The 19,227-nt window shown below is 37.0% G+C and overlaps 1 protein-coding gene across 1 annotated transcript in view; it reads left to right on the forward strand.

Moving 5' to 3' along the window:
• LOC139725696 (uncharacterized) overlaps window positions 1–19,227 on the forward strand; it is a 93,895-nt gene that overhangs the window by 44,099 nt on the left and 30,569 nt on the right. Inside the window, exon 3 of the mRNA XM_071636777.1 lies at window positions 13,663–13,822. Within this exon, the coding sequence (XP_071492878.1) occupies window positions 13,663–13,822 (160 nt within the window). The remainder of the gene's footprint in view (window positions 1–13,662; window positions 13,823–19,227) is intronic.

The following is a 19,227-nucleotide window of genomic DNA, read 5'->3' on the forward strand; positions in this document are numbered from 1 at the left end:
CACTGGTTAAATGTATGCATGAATTATGTCAGCTCAGGTTCATTTGTACATTTTGGAGTAATAAATGTAAACAAAGGGTGTTTCGGACGTGACGTGTTAACAACCTATTTAGACAAATGGACCAGACACAGCAATATACATTTGTTCACTCATTCTTCTTGTATCATCATCATTTACAGGGTACAAGATGTAGAATGAACTACAACTAACATTATTTAATGGCACCTACTTGCCCAGAGACACAAGTATGCCTAATTTTAACCTAGGATTGGGACAACTGAGTGTCTTTCATTTCCTCATCCACAGAGGGAAAATAGGGAGTAGGGTTTCAAAATATCTGTAATATCTTCAGTATGTAACTCATATTTGATATCTCTTACATAGTCTCTCTGCAGTTAATTTAAATTCTTGGTAGTTTGAAAAGCAACAGATGTTTGCATTATAGTAAACACTGTTTCGGACGTGACACATATAGTGTTAACATTACTTTTTACTTGAATTCTATACAATTTTGCTCACATCCATTTGTGTTTTAAGTCAGTTTCATTGAAATACCAATGCAAGGCAAACTATTTGGAAAAAAAATTAAGTTATCATTACTTATTTTTCTTTCTTTTTCACCTTTATTTGTCAAGAATATTTGATTCATGTATGGACATGGATATTGCATACATTGTAATGTTCTCATTGAACATTCACATGTTATATTTCTGTACAATACATTGCACAGCGACTCATAAGCGTGCTGCAGCAGTACATGTATGTTATTAAATTAGTGTCATGCTAAAGTGCTGTGAATATTGAATCAGTTTCATTAATAATTCAGTGATATTTCGTTACATCAACTTTTGTAAACACACAAACTGTAGTACTAAGGAATACTGTGAAAATCAAAATGTCAGATTTCTCTCCCTACTTGTACAGTGTATGAGTAGGGTCAATCCTGATTTCAGATAAACTGCACCCCATTAATAAACATTTTTGTTAGGAATAATCACTTGATCTGGAAATGTAACTATCCAGACAAGTTACCCTCAGTCAACTATCCCCACCCCCCATGAAGTTCCACCTTAGTGCACTGCGCAGTTGAACTGGGATATTATTAAAGGTGTATGAAACTAGAGTGTGAGTACTAATACTAGTAACTGGGAGAGGGCTATGAGCAGTAAGATACTTTTACAACTCCCCTTCTCTATTCTATAAGGGTCATTCTTTTGTGCATCTCAATCTGCTCTACCAAAATATGACAAGTCAAGTTTTACAGGTCGTGCATATGGTCATATAATATATGGAGAACAATCAAACTCCAATTGAATTAAAGAGATGTAAACTTGAAATCACATCATATACCATCCACTCCCAACCAGAAGCTGATTTAGCGTTAGAATAGCTGATAAAAATGAATGTTTAAGGACATGTATACACATTGTAAGAACTGTACTTGTACATCCCCGAGTAATCTAGATACATGTACATGTATGATGTCTTTAAATAACACATGTACACAGTAAAGGGCATTGCATCATAGACAGACAGGGTAGTGCAATATATTTGAACAAGCAATGCACTTGTAAATAGATGAATTTAAGTAAGTGAAAATGTAAAACGAAACTTGAATTTAATGATTACATAGACACATACAAAAAACAAACAAACAAACAAACTGGCAACTAAAAGTGGTATAAGGGGATATGATCTTGCCTGCTAAAGTACCCTATAAATATATTTAAACTTGATGGCATATATGTATGCATAACGTTATCTAACTTGTGTTCCTACAGTCACAAATACCATGGTAGTCAGGATATTTAGCATTTTATTACAAATAACATTTTTTTTACTTGTTACTGATGGTACAGTGCAGGACCAATTGATTCCAGTACAGTTCTACAAAATTTCGAGGCCATGATTTGATCTTTGTCACAGGTATCAAAAATACAAATAACAGCATTTCTCACTTTGAACATGCATAAATGCACAGAATAATTGAGCATGTTTGCATGCGCAGGAGTTAACTGGACAGATGTTCTAAAGGTAACTACTGTAGTAATCTGTCTAGCTAGTAACCAATTTCAGCAGACAAGTGAGCTCTACTTCAATCGAAGGATGTGTTTGAATTCACCAGGAGAATGTTGTTGCAATTTATCAAATGCATATTATTTATGCACTGATTTTTGAATATTTGTGTAAGAAATCATAAATAGGAGATTATAAAGCCTAGTGATGCCATGACTTGGTTGTTATGTACAAAGCACAGGTCACTCACTCAACAACAGTAGGACATAAAACCACCTGTACATCCTGTATTCTTCATGACTCTTGAAAACTTGTACTAAACAATCTGGGTTGATTGAGTTTTTGGCAGCATAGAATGCACATGTATCTATATTGTGTACATTAAGCTCTTTATTTCACTCTGTGTCATGTAAACTTTTAAAAGTCACGTCCGAAACAACATTATGGATTATTACTGATCTATAAAGCTTAGTGGTCTTCAATCATTATTCCTGACTTGTAAAACTGACCTTTTTCAAATGTGTGTAGGTGACATGAATCACTGCCGGTAAATCCTTCTGTATCTCAATATTACCTGTATCCGACTTGTGTAATGGCAGGCCTCTTGATAACTAAATACTTTGCATGAATTGGCTAAATTACAGCTTTTTCCAACAAGTTAATAGGACATTTGGTAATAAATTTGCTTTTCCTCACCACTTTAATGTGGCACGCAAGCTTAAGGGATACAGTGCGTTGCTTTGCCAGGACAATAGTCAAGGCTTCGTGAAAGGCTGTGTATCAAACATTAGAGACACAAATTTGTGTAAACATTGTGTGTCACATCCGAAACGAATGTCCTGCATGTATACTATTGATATGTTGAATGCATTTTAACAGGGTAATTATGCATAAACTGTGGCTTGGCCACCATTAAGATTTGAATTCTAATGAAATTGATTTTGTTATTCCGCTTAAAATGAGTTAAATTGTATGTTAACTACAGTGTCACGTCCGAAACAATAGCCTTTTGTTAACAGTCACGTCCGAAACACCCGAGTCAGAAAAATATCACCACAAGTTAAAATGACCGAAATCTGGTGACACCTATATCATTGTGTTACTTCCTAAGCATGTTTTGTATACACCATTAGTGATTCATTTTCTCTCATTTTTAATGAAGAAATTCAAAAAAGAAACGGTCATTTTGTAAAAAATGACATATTTTGAGTTTTCCTCCTCAAATATGAAAAAAATTACATCTCCTTATCAAAAAATGTTGACTAAAATTTGGAGTTTATATTGGAAGCATGAAATATTGATAATGATGGAAAGAGAAGTTGAATATTTTTATGCTTTTATGTCAAATAATGGAAAAATGAATTTTTCATAAAATTAGCCCCATGCTTCAGTTTGCCTCCCCGTAATTTCCTTTTCATTGATATGGGAGCTCTGAAACATTTTTTCCCATTAAATACCAACCCTAAGTGAAATGTCCAGCAACATTTCAAAGCATGAAAAGCAATTCTAAATTTTAGCCATTTTGTCCATCAGTTACACCATTGATCTGAAACAAGACCGTATGCATATCCATGTCAATTTTACAATTCTCGGTATCGCCAATACGTGGGTGCCTTGTGGCGAGCATTGCTTTAGCCCCCAGATGCATTATGAGATAGCTCAAGGGACAAATTTGCAACCAGTTTTGGCTGTGTATGCACTCAGCTCACGTTCCGTCTTTATCAAGCCCATTTTTTTTTTGAAGATTTCATTGCTTTCCATCATGTGACCAGCACACTGAAGCCTTTCAGTAGTAAACCATGACTCTCGTGACCACAAATCAGTAAAATTTTGAAGTTTCAAACTCTTTTATAGCTTAATTCTGACTGAAGAAAATAGCAGCAATGAGAGAAAAGCAGACGAATATTGCATTGAATCGCATGGGAAGTGACACACGCACAAACCAACCGGAAGCAACAATGCTCACTGAGGAATCCCACAGTGCATCTGTGACAGGGCTCCGCAGCATGCGCAGAATTTTTTTTTTTTTGCGCATTGGCGATACCAAGAATTAATGGTTACGCTACAATCAGTGGTAACCACCATAGCAACACTACTTCCTATCCAATCAAAGCCAAGAAACTAGTGATGGTTACCATTGATTGTAGAATTACCCTCAATTGTAAAGTTACCTTGTAGTGTAATAGGGCAGTTGGGCTGAGATCAATTATAAGTTCAGATCATTTTTTGTTGCTGTTGTTTTGATCATTTTTTATGGTTAAATCGTTATTATCAGTATTATCATCATCATCATCATCATCATCATCTTTTATTATTCATTACTTAGCAGTCATCACTGTCATTATCATTAGATAATACTGTTTTTATTTTTACGATATATTTCTCCCTCTGCTGCTTCATACCAGGCTCTGAGTGCATTGATCATATCTGAACTCTTATGACATGGCCGGCGGAACCGTGGGGACCTTGAGGGCTCGGGCCCCCCACTTTTTGTGCACCATACAAAGTAATACATTTAAGGTGTTATTACTTTGGGCCCCACACTTTTTTTAACCCGGAAGTACGTAAGTGGCACTAAATAGAAATAGATAGAGAGAGATCTTGAATGTGAGCGCGGTAAGGTTATGTTTTTCCACTGAAGACCTTGTTATTATTATTTTTTTTTTTTTTTGCTTGTCACCTGGAAAAAAAAAAACCCAGAAATGGAAGGGGGAGAGATGAGCTGAGGACCCTTTTTTTTTTTTTTTTTTTTGCTTGTTACAATTGTAGCTCATGAAACCTGGAAGTGGGCCCCCACACTTTTGAAAACGTTCCGCCGGCCCTACACGTATGATGGTATGATTCATCACCCAGCATGTCTATCATAAGTGTTGATCTGAAGAACAATATCACATCTATTTGCATTTCATTTATCAAGATGATTAATGAAGGGTAGAGCAATGGGTAGAGAGACAAAGGGATCACCATTCAATGCAAAGTGTCAAGGTGCTACATTAAAGCGCATGCCTGATTGCCAGGGTCAAGCAAAAAATCAGTCGGTCAAGTGCTTTGGAACAATGAGAAAAATGCTTGCCTGAATTGGGCAAGCAAGGGGTTTTTGAAGTCACCTTTTTTGTTTGTTTACTCCCTCCCCCCCCCCCCCCCCCCCACAAACCCATGAAGGAAGTCAACCGTACAGAGACCTCATTGTATTGTTAGCTCAAGAGTATGAAGGAAGTATGAATTAATTCTGGAATACTGTTTTTATCAGTTTAATGTCTCTTTATCATGGAGGGCTGTCTTCACCATACTCCAGTTGGAGTTGTTTCCAAATATATGGCTTTTGGCCACACAAGGTAACAGTTGGTTTTAAGAGTATAGTTCATGAAAATCATAGTGCTGTTATCGATATTGTGTGATATTTTTTTTTTCAGAATTACAAAAGACATACTTTTTATCCTTTTCTGTCGTTGTTGTTGTTGTTGTTGTAAGGCAAATATAATTGATGAGACAACTTCAGCCGAACAGTACGAGTGATTTTACTGGAATTACTTTGATGAGAAAAGAGAGTGAATAAACAAAATGCATGAAATTATGTTTGAATAAATCATAGTGACTAGTGCTGTGCAGCCTTGGGTTGTACTACAGTAGTAGAACAACATTTATAGAAAGGGGGGTATAAATTCAAGTTTAATATGTTCATTATACAGTTTATGTCATTTCAAAAAGCAATATTACATATATTTGTAAAATAGATAGAGAAAAAATTCTAGTCAAATGTACAGTGTATGACTCACAGTGTGTGCCATTGCACAAGACAAAACCACACGCGTTGAGCCGAAACTGTTACCGTTATCATTCTGACAACCTGTGTCATACAGCCTGTTGTACAAATAGACATCACGCTGTAGAAATTCTTATTTCTCCTAGAACATGGTGGTCAGATGCAGTATGTGTTGAGAGTGGAGGCTCCTTTTCCCCGTGTCCTTTCGCTGAATTGATTCGCAAACCGTCTTGTGCCCTCCAGAGGGGCCCCCAACTCGGCGCGCCGTAACCTTTCCAAATGGAGATTGTGATCTTCGGGGCAAAACTAACGTCCACCGACCCAATGCCTTGTGTGTGTTGAGGTGAAGCAGTTGGGTGCGAGTTAAAGGGACAAACCAGCCAATCTATATGATAGTCCATGGGACCCATTACTCAATGGCTTCCAGACAGTAGCACTCAGGCTGGCTAGGACACTAGATAATGTACTGCTACCACGATATTCTTTGCATGATTTAAAAGGTCAGAAGTCCATTATAAAGTAGTTGAAAATAGTGAGCATTTTTTACTGCCATCCATTACCAATGTTGGCACACCATTTCACAGCAATTGTATTCTCAAACAAGAAATGTCAAACTGCTAGTTAGATAGAAATGAGAAATATCAGTGGGGACAGGCCATTTCCCAGGGCAATAAATGCAGGCAGTTTTTTTTTTTCTGTTTTCATTGTATGAATACATGTATTTCTTCCTTGGCATTACATTAGTAATCCCTATGTATACCTGAATGTATTCTTTCCTGTGGCATAAACTATATATTTGGCATTAGCAAACAGAAGCAAACAAAGCAACAAAATAAGTATTTGCTATTAAATAATCATCAAAGTTATTGTGTGTAAATTCTACTCATATATGTATTTGACAGATGTACCAAAAACCATAGCAATGTGAAAAGGACATACAGTGTACCTTTGGTAGTTACATAACACTTTTCTCCTAGGTTCAATGCACATGGTTGAAGACCACCTGTAGAGACATAAATTTCCGAGCGATGAGTGTCAATTAGCAATACAATCCTACTAAAACCAGTTTTCATGTGCTTACAGGCTTTGTTAGATTGTCCAGTCCAGCATGTACATCATGGAAAGCCTTAACTCCTTGCAACAGCCAGATGTCCCTTTAAAAAAAGTAATGTTCCAAGTGACGAAAGATGAAGCTTCATTTTGTCTGTGTGTGTGCATGTGCTTACAAGTGTGTTTGTTTGATAGTTTCTACTATGAAAATACTAATGCCAGATTTCTTTGCTGTAAGGTATTAAAGTTCACTCTTGTTTCAGCTCAGATCAAGTTCAGAATCGTCTTGATGATGTTCTGTCTGTCTTATTTTGCTCTTATTTATTATTAAAAGCCAATTGAGCATGGTGTGGAATAGCACTTTATATATCTCTGTGGTACGGACATGCCCTTTGTAGCTATTACCGTAGTATCCTACTGTGGCCAAGTTGAAAGTGTCAGAGAAAAAAGATGAATATGCATAAGAGTAGCGGAAGAGTAGAGATCTCTCCACGAGTACACAATGCATGAAGTTCAATCAGCAATGGGTTATAAAGGGGGAATTGAACCAAAGTTTGGATTATTGAGGGGATGCAGCAATATTCATAAAACACATCAGTGATATTTGAGGACAGTCGGGCAATTGATCCGTTGAAAACTTACACTATACATCAACACTTTTTGACAAAATTTCATTTTTATTTTTTTTTTACTGAAATATACAAATTCCCTTGACTTTTCACAGACATCCCAAGTGCTATTTCATTATGCTAGTAAAATGAATTTTTAAATCCTGAATTTTCTTGATAAATATTTTCTTTCTACAATGCATCATTGTCCACACCTGACATGTATCACAAAATGTTGTATAGTCTTCTCATCCAGTGATGACTGTACCAAAACTTTAAAAATTCATTATTTAACTTTTGAACAGATTTTCCAATTTTCTTCAAACTTTGCTGATATTTTTTGCTATAATTTCTACATTCCCTTGATTCTCGTGCATTGTGTAATATTGATATTGTTCTCCTTTAAAGGGTTGTACACATATGGCTTTGGACTGTTAGGAGGCCAATCTTTGTTTTTTTTATATCAAATAAGAATAATTTTACAGCAACTGAACAGGAACAGATCCTAGATTTTAAGAGGTGGCTGATTATGCACACTTTGTTCATAGAGTTTTCTCCTTGTTTTTTTTTTTTCCTCTCAGAATAATTGTTCCGAAAATTCTAATTTTGTGTTCCCTTTCTTCTTTGTAGTATTTTGATTGTAAGCTTGAGTTGTTATTGTCTGGGGAAGAAGGACAAAAGCAAAATGAAAATTCTTCTAATTGTTCTCATTCTTCCAACACCTGGTGGAAGCCCCACTTTAGACATCAGGGTCATTGAATACTGTTTGTGGTGGATTACACTGATTCCAGACTGGGGGATTAGGGATATCGTATCAATGATTTGTCATGGAAATGCGATGCATGCTGAGCGGCAGCTAGAAAAACGCACAAAAAGGTACAAAACAAAACAAAAAAGAGATCTGACGGGGATCGTTGCGTACGTATGTAAGCCTCATTGTGGATTTGTTGAATTATATAAAAGTAATAGCGTTGGGTGCAAAGTCTTTTGTCCCACTTTTGACTGGACGACTATGAAGGATACAGTTAACTAGATCTTAGTGTGTTTTCGTTGAATATAGGTAATAGCATTGGGTGTAATGCTTTTGCCCCACTTTTAACTCTTATAAAAGATCAATTAAAACCCTTCACCGCTAGAAATGAATGCTAGTATCCTCCTCCACACTATGCATATTTACAAGGTTAGTGTGTATTAAAAACGTGTGCTGCACTGACATTCTTTGCACGTCGTGTAGGAAAGTGGGCAAGGGCAGAGCTGCAGCATGTTTTGTGTACCAAAAAAGAAACTTTGCCTAGCTGGATATAACAAGGTACACATAACATAGATATTTCTGGAGCCATACTTCATTTCAATGGATTATTTAGCCAAAGAAAATATCTGTATGTATCAATAAAACATCAAGTTATACACAGCAAGAAAAACCAACCACAATTTTTGAGGAGGGCTTGTGGAATATGTGCTATATTAGTGTCAACGTGCCAGTTTATCCTGAAAATCGATGTTGGTACTACTGTAAAAGTGGAAATTTTTGCGGTGTTGTAATTTTCATGCATTTTGCGCAACCCGAAACTAGCGCGAAAATAAAAACACACAAATATTTTTGCTTGCCATATGTTCTTGTACTTACTGTCTTGATTCCGCAGAATTAAAAACATGCGAAACTCTTCTCACGGGGCCAAGCGCGAAAAATTAGTCGCGCGAAAATATCCACTTTTACAGTAGTAACCAATAAAGATGTTTATATCCATGGATGAAGGCAAAAAAAAAATATTGTAATAGTGAACATACTTTGTATTAAATAGCGCAGTATTAAAACTGAAGTTACCATACAAATCCATTTTTTTCTAATTTGCACTTTATAACAAAAAATAGACCAACTCTAGATGCTGTTTCCCCATTCCAAGAATAAATAGACAAATGATTATATGAGGGAATTTACATATGACGAGAGATTGAATCACCAATTGAAAAAGCATGTGCATTACAGGTTGGAGACCTTATTATAATTGCACTGATCTTTTAGAAATAGGACTCTAGAATCCGAGCAATGCACTCAGAAATTGAATTTTTGGTGTAAAGGTGATGATATTTTTCAGATCATTGTTTCAAATTGTGCATACTCGGATGTTCCAGATTTGACAGATCTATGGTATATTGTTTAATCATAAATTTCTGTGTGAATATAAGCACGTCTCCTACAATGTATTGGCTGGATATCTGTGGTAATCATCAAGCAAATTTTCGTACAAATATACAACTCTATAGTCTTTGCTTGCAGCTGTTTAAACCTTTTTGCTACAAGAGCCTAATCTGTTTACGATTTGTGGATATTTTAGATTTATACAGGGGAGGGTTCTGTTGCATACTTTCTTATAAATGCAACATAACTTGAGGAGTTTCTTTGAGCTCTGAATATAATACCCCCGGTGCAAGTTTCGGGTCAAGGAAAACATAAAAAACAAACTTGGATTATTATTAAATGCGCTCGTGTTTGATAAGGATTCGTTTGCCAGAGGAAGCTCTCCATCTCGCGATGTCCGTGGTAGCCCAAACCGATCTGCATACGTAATAGTTTCACCCAGATTTCCCTGTCACCCTAACCCAGTTGTGAGAGGAAAAGACCCAGTGGATGTTAATGACCTCTCCCGGTGCAGAGAAGCCGAGATACATGTACCTGGCAAGGACTACCAAATGGTATTCAGCAGAGCCTTCGTTGTCCCAGTTTACAGCCATCACAAAAACGAAAATTCACAAACTTCCCGTACTATACAGGAAATCCCAGATACACATGGGACACTGAAGCCAGATTTTTTTGACCCCCTCCCCCAGTTCTCGACATCGATTCTCTACATTCATATGAAACAAGGTGTGTTAGTTGTGCGTTTTGCATCAGTGGCTCCGCATCAAGTTTGTAGGTATTGGATAATGGCGGCACCAAAAACTTTGAAATTCTCTAACTTCTGAAGGGATTGTGTAATTTTCTTCAAACTTTCACCTATGTGTTCTACAAAATTAATATTGCTATGAATTCATTCATTCCATACAAACACGTGGGAACATCCCTGTACAACATACATGGAAAGTGTCACCTGACCTTGAATTTGTGTCCAAACACAAAGATACTGCTGTTTGTTTGTTTTTTTGTTTGTATGTTTTTTTGCAGCTTTCCCAATTCAGTTGAAAAATTTTGTACATGTGTGTTATCCACTTGTATGGAAGTGGACTATTTTGACCTTTTTGTTTCCTTCTTCTTCTTCTTCTTCTTCTTCTTCTTCTTCTTCTTCTCCTCTCTCTAAGGCATGCAGTTGCAGTGGTTCTCCCAGCCATTCAATTGACTTGTTTGCTTGTCATTCAATCAATGGTCAGAAGCTGACGTTTTGAATTTCTTTGTTGCGATTCATCTCATCCTCTCTATGTCTCTTGGCCTGGGTGTGTCCTATCATCATTCTCTCTCCTTGGGCTTTTTTTTAAATTCAAATCCTAATCTATCAAGCTGAGGAGATGTACAATGTACTCCATGAGCACCCCCCCCCCCCCTCCAATTCTCCACCTACCAAGATTAGGCACTTTTCGATTTGCACGTTGAGTCAGGCGTCACCGTGGGTGGACATATTTTTTACGTACTGCGCATGTGTGAGTGTCGACCCTTGGCTCATCACCAAATTTTCGAACGCGTTCACCACGGTTATCACCGTCCACCCAATTCACTTGCGCCGCGCTCAACCCACCTTATCTATGACGTCACACTCCTCTCGCGATAGACGAAGTTGCGCGAGAGAGCATGGTGACTTCTCAGGAAATCCGTGCTCAGTTCACCTGTTTTGCTATTTCTTTCGAGAGAACATTGATAATTTGATTACATGAAAGCTTATGATCTTGATATGTCACAGCAGCAGCGCTGACCGTATACAAACTACAGTCTTTGGTCCCTACTTTATTTGCCCGCTTTCACTGTTTCGCAGTTTGCAATTGCACACCGTAGTCCCAAACATGCATTTGCACGTAATGCGGTACGCAATCACATCTCAGTGCTTGGCATATAGTGCAGCGCATTTTACTTTGCAGCCTTACCATGCATCATGTTTTAAAATCCACATAATTAATCCCAGGGTACTTATTTGGTATCTAACTAAAGACAAAATAAATATTACAGGTAAAAAGCAAGTCACAAATTCCACATAACTATGCACCCAAGACACAGGTAGCCACCTGCACACACCACCAGACGTGACGCCCGAAATCAAAATGTATTTCAGCAGCAGGTCAACGTACAGACGTGACGCCTTGACATACTCTTGCGCTCGGCGTCACAACCTTCTCGTTCACCCAATCGAAAACTCCCTATTTGTATCTCTTGGCACCGTCCTCGGAGCTTGAGCCATTGAGGATGGGCTGATTTTGCTGCAGCACGCATTTCCCATAGACACCTGCCCGAGTGTAGACAGGACTAGTCTTCAACGGGTTAAAGACAGACTGGTTTTCATTCATCTCTCCTTTATTCCATCTTCCATCATAAGCCAACTCTACAGTTTTCCATTTCTTTTACCTCTGAGGATAGAAGCAAATGAAAATGTGGTCAACTCTCATGGCAAAGCTTCCAATGACACAACTTGAGTCTTTCAGAAAAAAAGTCGGATTGTTGTAAAACGATGTTGCAGGGCTCTCCAACAATTCAGTGTTGATGCTTGAATATAAGTATATCAGTGATAGTGCCTAAGATTGTCATTTGTGATCAAAACTTCCTGGAAGTGGAAAGGTTGTAAATCATTCATTGATGGGACAGGAGTATCTGCCACTACGAAGACCTTCAACTGCTATTTAAAGAGCAGAAGGGGAGGGGATGGCTGGGTCTTTTCTGCAGGGCCTGCTCTGGACATGTTTTCTTAGCCAGCCAGAAAGACCAGCTGGAATTTGTTGTGGAATATCCAAGCTGTGCTATAATACAGGAGGATATATTTTGTCGCATTTGCCATTTCGCAGAAATGATCAACAAGAGAGCTGTAGTGTGCAAGCTGAGCCTACTATCAAGATTTGTACCTTATTTCTAAATGCACATATCGAATATCTTAATAGTGGATTCTGAAATGCAAGTGGGTCACCCGTACAGTACCCCCCTCCCCCCCCCCCCCCCCACCATATTAACATCTGGAAGGACTAGTTAAAAAATTCCAATTCAGTGTATCAATATCTTCACCCGTCTGTCCCTTATTTGTTTTTGTTTTTTTTGTGTGTCATTGCTTTCCATTTTCATATCACCATTTAGTAGGAGGCCCACGTGATTTGTTGTTTTGTGTTATTTTCTTCTTTTGCTTTGTTTTCTTGTTTTTCTTTGTTTTGATGGAGGGGGGGGGGGGACGATGGCTTATCTTATGGCTCATCCTTATTTCGTCAAAAGAAAATGGGATTACACTGGCTGGCCAAAGTTTGAAGAGCACATGCATTCATCTCAGCAACTCAGCAGTCAAAATCTGTAGCTCAAGAGTTTACTGTGTGAGAACAACTTCAGGGCCACATTCTGTCAAAAGATATTTAATCAATTATAAATATCCTTACTACACAGGCTGCCATGGACTTATGATAGCAGTCAATATAACAGGGCCCAGGTCTCGTCAAATTTATTCTTGTGCCAACTTTGATATTAAAGGGGCAACACATACATGTAGCTATGTTACCTATCTTGTATGTGACATATATGCCTTCTATTAAAGAAACCAATATGTTAGTACTGTTCTTCATACAGAAAATGGAGACTTTCATTCTCTAGTACTGTAATACCAATAACATTCACCACATAAGAATTAAAATGTTCACAAATCTAAACTTTTCTTAAATCACCACTGGCATTCTGTGTGCAGACAAAACACTTTTGCTTGTACTTTATACTTTATGAATCATGGCTCTTCACAAAATACTTAAAAGTGTCATGGATGCAAACATTTTTGGCTTTACAGTAATACTGGTAAAACAGTTTTTGAGTTTCCTGTCAAATCAAGGCAGACTTTTCAAATGCACTTAGTGATATTTAGTGGAGTTCAAGTGCATTAATATCCTCATTGATGGAATATAGGGTTCTGTGTCACAGAATTGTAATGGAGATTTTCAAGGATTTAGTTTGTCTGGTCGTGTGCCAGATTATAGGGTAATGAATGCAAGGCAAGATGAAAAAAAAAAGCAAGGAAATGATATAACTTTTTCGTGTCGGTTTCTGTTTGTCGCCCTCTCCAGCTTGCAGGAAGCATAGCAGCCAAGCCACAAAGCGCCACCGACCAACTCCTCCTGGCCATGCAGAGTGCCGCGGCCAACAGTGGCGCCCTTCGCACTCAAAGCAGTACAGCGCTGTCGTCATCGTCGTCAGTTACAGGGGCTAAGGCGGGATACCAAGCAGGTAAGGAACATCTTTTTTTTTTTTAGCCCCGAGTTGTGCAAAAAATGTCTTAAATAATAATAGTATTTCACAATATAAAAGCGCTTTTCACATTAAAACATTAAAGTACTATAAAGATCTCTAAGCACTATTAACCCGTTTAAGACGAGTCCCAAGAGTACTTGGGCAGGCGTCTATGGGAAATGTGTGTTATAAATAGCAAAATCAGTCCATCCTAAATGGGTTAAAGAGAGAGATGTGAGAAGAAGGTACAATGTCAGAATGTTCAGACATACCAGCTGCATAGTGCTAAAGCATGAGACTATTAGATGAGCAGATAAATTTTTAATGCAGATTTGAATTCTTTTAACATCTTTACATCTTGGAAGCATTTTTTTTTTAATTGTGCAAAGTGAGTGTAAGTTTGCCACACTCACCATTCCTGCTCAGATGATGAAGTTATGTAATGACTGACATGAGCCGTTTATCTTTTTCATCTGTCTCAATGCCATTTCACAAGTAAAAACTGTTTTCCATGTTTCTGTACATTGAAAGACAATATTCATGAAAAGGTCTTTACACTTAAATGATTTTCATAGATTTTATTCAAGATCTTTATCTTTGTTGATGTACATGTACGTCTTACTTTGATATGATCAGATAGTGAATATTAGCAGAATTTTAAGCAACATACTGTAAAAGTGGATATTTTTCGCGCTTGGCTGGTCAAGAAGAGTTTCGTGTGTTTTCAATTCCGTGGAATCAAGACATCAACTACTGCAACATATGGTAAGCAAAAATATTTGCATGTTTTTATTTTCACGCTAGTATCTGGTCGCGCAAAATGCGCGAAAATTTCAACACCACGAAAATTTCCACTTTTACAGTAGTTGTGCTTTTATTACTCAAGGACATCAAGATAATCATGATTCCAAAATAGAACTCAGGCATAAAAGAGCAGAAAAAGCCAACATTGTTCTATCCTGCTTGCCTGGTATTGTGTCAAATTTATAGTGTAATCACAGTAACTGCATTTGCTCTTGAAACCACATTGAGGAGAAGTTAGAAATACCTCAAGAAAACAAGATTGTACCAGACCCCATGAAGACAATTCACAAACTTTTATGTGATCAAAAAACATTGGAGGCATTTCTCTTTTCAAGAACAAAGCATAGTACTAGACTGCAAGGGGAGCTTAAAATTCTTTAATTGTCCAAGCACAGCAGTTTCCCCCCCCCCCTTGATGTTATAGTTAAGGCTCGACACTAAGTTTGTTTGTTTTTTTCTTTTGGTGGCCGGACAATGAAATTTGGTAGCCCAATCATGCCACCAACACATATCTTTCCTTAAAAAAGTGGTGGCCCGGCATCTATTTCTGGTGGCCCCGGGCCACTACTAATATTGAGTCCTGCTGTTAAAGTAGAGATGGCACTTTGATAACAGTGGAGCAGGGCACTTCAGTATATAACATATGTGTTTGATATATATATAAGTGAGGTTAGTCAACACTTCAATGTAAGTTATCAATTTGATCACATCAGTAGCAATTTTGTCTGTTGTATGCTGTGGATACTACAAGAAATGGTAGAAAAATGATAGGTTAAACTAAGGCTGGTGAGCGTGGTTTTTCAGTTTGTGGAGCATAGGCATGGAATACTTTGCCAAAGGTACTTCGCTCATCACACTCAGCATCAATTTTCATTAAAAGAATCTCAAGAACTTCCTTTGAATGGATATTCTTTTTGACTTCACCAATGAAGAATTTTAAGAACTTCCTATATATATTTTTCACTTCACCATTGAGATGATTTTACCATGTAAACATGTAAAGCACATAAATGAGTTTGATTGGAAATGCACCTTACAACAGACCAGGTACATTATTATTGTTGTTATTATTGCTTGGTTGTTATCATCATCATCATCATCGTCATCATCATCATCATCATCAATCATCATCTAGATTAAAGATATTATGAAAACAAAATTCTTGCTCAGCACCGTGCTCATATTTTTGTTTCAAATAGCCTCGAGAAATTGATATACATGAACAACATTTCCTCGGAATCTGCAAGATGGTAATTACTGCAATAACAGTCAAAAGACATACTGCAATGGCAGTGCAAGCCAGGAAAATATGAAATAATGTTGCGACCCTGCGTAATTGCTTGTCTTGTACATACTTCCTTCAAATGTCACAAATGAAGATATTTATACCCCAGTGTGATGTCATGATATTAAAGAAGAACAGTATGCCATATCAGGTTGAGCCATTAAGTGTTGACAAGGTAATAATACCAGTAAAAGCTTTTATTTACCTGAGCATACATTCAATTATGGAAGCATTATGATCAGCGTGAAGTAAGTCTGTGAACTGTCAACAATTTCCTTTGATCAAGGATGAAACGAGCTGGCATTTCAAAAGTGCAGTTGTATGGTTAAAGAAACATTAAAGTAGTTGTAATGGAGCTGGAATTGAGGAGATGGGAAAGTATGTTGGGTTCAGAAAGCTGAGTTGGGTGGGGTTTCTTTCCCCCAGAAAAGATTTAAGTGCAAGCAATGTACCAAGGGAGCTGTTTTTCCTTCTCACTTTTCCTAATTTTGTTTTCTTTTATCTGTTTCTTGTTTTGAGGGGGTTTTCCCCCTTGAGATGCACAAAAAGCATAAACAAGATTTTCTGGTGAGAGATCAGCATGGCATTAACTATGTATATGAAGTGTAGCTCCTGCGCACAGATAATGAATGGTAGCCGGCAGCAGCATTAATAATTGTCAACAGGTGTAGCAGCCAGCTGAAAAATAGTAGAAATAATGCACAATGCTATAAATCTATCTCTCTATCTCTATCTCTCCCTGTCCGTCTGTCTGTCTGTCTGTCTGTCTCTCTGCTTATCTCTCCATCTTTCACAGTACCCCTTGTAGTGCCTATAAATTGCTTTGTGATTTGAAGAGTTGCTATAATCTGAATCTCACGCTGCAGACGACTTTTTATGACAATGCATCATTGTGTGCATTTTGCACATTGTGACAAAATTCCATCAGCATTTGATTTTGACTTCTCTGTTAATTTAGCCATCATAAAAAATACCACTGCCAAAATACAGAGGTGAGGTGATTTTGAGTTCCAAGAGATCTTGTACAGTATAAATGTCCAGAATTTGGTTAAAAGATATCCGGGGGTTCCAAGAAAAATGAATTAGATGGGGCTAAATGAATTAAAGTCAACCATCAGATATGTAACTATGCTTTATAGCCAGGAGGCAGTTTCAGCTTTAATTTGATTTTATCATTTTCAAAAACTTGGTGTCCAGTGTCATCTTTGTGTAAAGTTTATATAAGAAAAGGGAAAGTTTTGAGAAGAAAAAAATTTGATGACATGATGCCTGTAAAAATTGTTGAATGATAAAATTGTCTTTTAGATGCATAACTTGTTAGATATTTTCATATAGTAGTCTTGGAATTGTTCAAGGAATATACAAAGTACATAGCCTCAAGTGAGTTTATGGAATACTAAGGACTGCAAAAGCTGCTATTTTTGTATACAGATATTTTGTGTGTTGTTTTTGTAATTGAGGCCTTGGCTATTTTAGGTGTACACACTAATACCCTAAGTGTGTGGTAATATTTTCATGTGTTGCTTAAATCACGACCAAACAGTGATTTGCAAAATTCGTGAAAATTAAACTCTTGCTAAAACAACTTTTACAGTAGTTATAATTAAGATGAAAGAGTGAAGAACTAAGGGTTTGTTGTTTCTTTCACAGGGTTCTTTTCTTTTACAGGATTCCTCTTGATATTTGAAATGTAAAATATTTTTTGCCCTGAGAGGTATTTGATTTTTTTTTTTTGCTTGTGTAGTTCAATATTCCACATTTCATACAATTTTATGTTCCATTTGATTTCAAGAGAGAAATACTACATAGAATACTCAATTTGAGATAAAAAGAAACAAACACCAAGCAAATATCAATAACCTTTGTCATGAGAAACCTATTAAAAAGCAGAAGCTTGTAGAATGTAAGCTCCAAAATAATGATTTACAGAGTTCTTATAATGTACAATGTATTGTAAATAGGATTGATTATGGTCTGCCCAGATGACTGAATGAATTTCCAGATTATTTCTAGTCTTTGGCCATATATTCTTGCAAAATGATTTCATCCTCACGAGTTTTCAGTGATGTACTGCTGATACTGTAATACACAATATTTTCGGGGCATGACAAGTTCAAGAGTTGAAGCCGACGGCCTTTTTCGCAGCATGAAATTTTCGCGACTTGCCACGGGCATCCAATGCATATTGTGTAGGCAAGAACTTATGCATGCCTTTTAATTATGTGAATGTTGCCGCTCACGAAATTTACAAAATTAAAATGCACGCCAACATTCCTCGTTTTACAGCACATTATTTTTCCAAGGGGAATTCAATCCTATAGATAAGATTAAATAGTAAGATAGATATTAAAAGAAAGATGGATCAGAGATAGAGATAGATAGATTGATAGATAGATAGAAATATGGGGATAGGTAGATAGATACATGTATAGATAGATTGATGGATAAGACATATAGAGAAATAGAGAGAGAAAGAGAAAGAGAGAGAGATCCACTGTATACTCAGTATCATACTATTTTATATGTCTTTGTTTTGTATTCATCATCAAGTGACTTCATAGAAAACTTACCAAGTATGCACACATGTTAAAAGCCTGTCAGATAACAAGTGTAGAGTACAGTCATGTCTTCGTGTATTGTATCCGGGAGACTACTCTGTACCTTCTCTCCAGGCCCTCGAATCAATTTGAGAAATGTCAGCTCTCTCTCTCTGGGACTAATGATGCCCTTCAAATAGCAATTACTTCTAATTTGTCTCCATTTGTTTGTTTGTCCCCTTTGCCTACAATGGTACATTAGTACTAATGTATGTCTGTAATTGCGTGTGTGTGTATGTGTGTGTGTGCGTGTGAACATGGCATTTGTGTATTGCATCTATCGATATACTATGATGTTCTTGTATACATGTATTGTACAGTTGTACCATAGTTTATAGTGTCTATCACGTATGGGTAGAGGTGCATGTTCTCTGAATTGAATAGTGATACTATAAAGTCTAGGATGAACTAAGTACTCACTGTCAAAGAAAAAAAATGTGTGGATGTTACTTATTTGTTACAATATTTTGCAGATAGTACATGATTCCAGTAAAGGAATATTTTTGGTCTCTGTGTTGGAAAATTAAAGGTGTTTATGATATCCTGCTTATGTTCCTCAAAATAGATTCATGAATACACCTGGATATAGTACAAGAAAGGGGACATAATTGTAAAAACATACACACACAGGCCTTAAGATCTGTGCTCTGTCATGTGTGTAGAAAGAAGATGACAATTTTTCATGCACAGACATCAACAGAATCTGCACAATACAC

This window comes from Diadema antillarum, unplaced genomic scaffold (assembly GCF_040938485.1).
Source record: "Diadema antillarum isolate AM-2024a unplaced genomic scaffold, OU_Dant_1.0 seq00000054_RagTag, whole genome shotgun sequence".
Classification (NCBI taxonomy): domain Eukaryota; kingdom Metazoa; phylum Echinodermata; class Echinoidea; order Diadematoida; family Diadematidae; genus Diadema; species Diadema antillarum.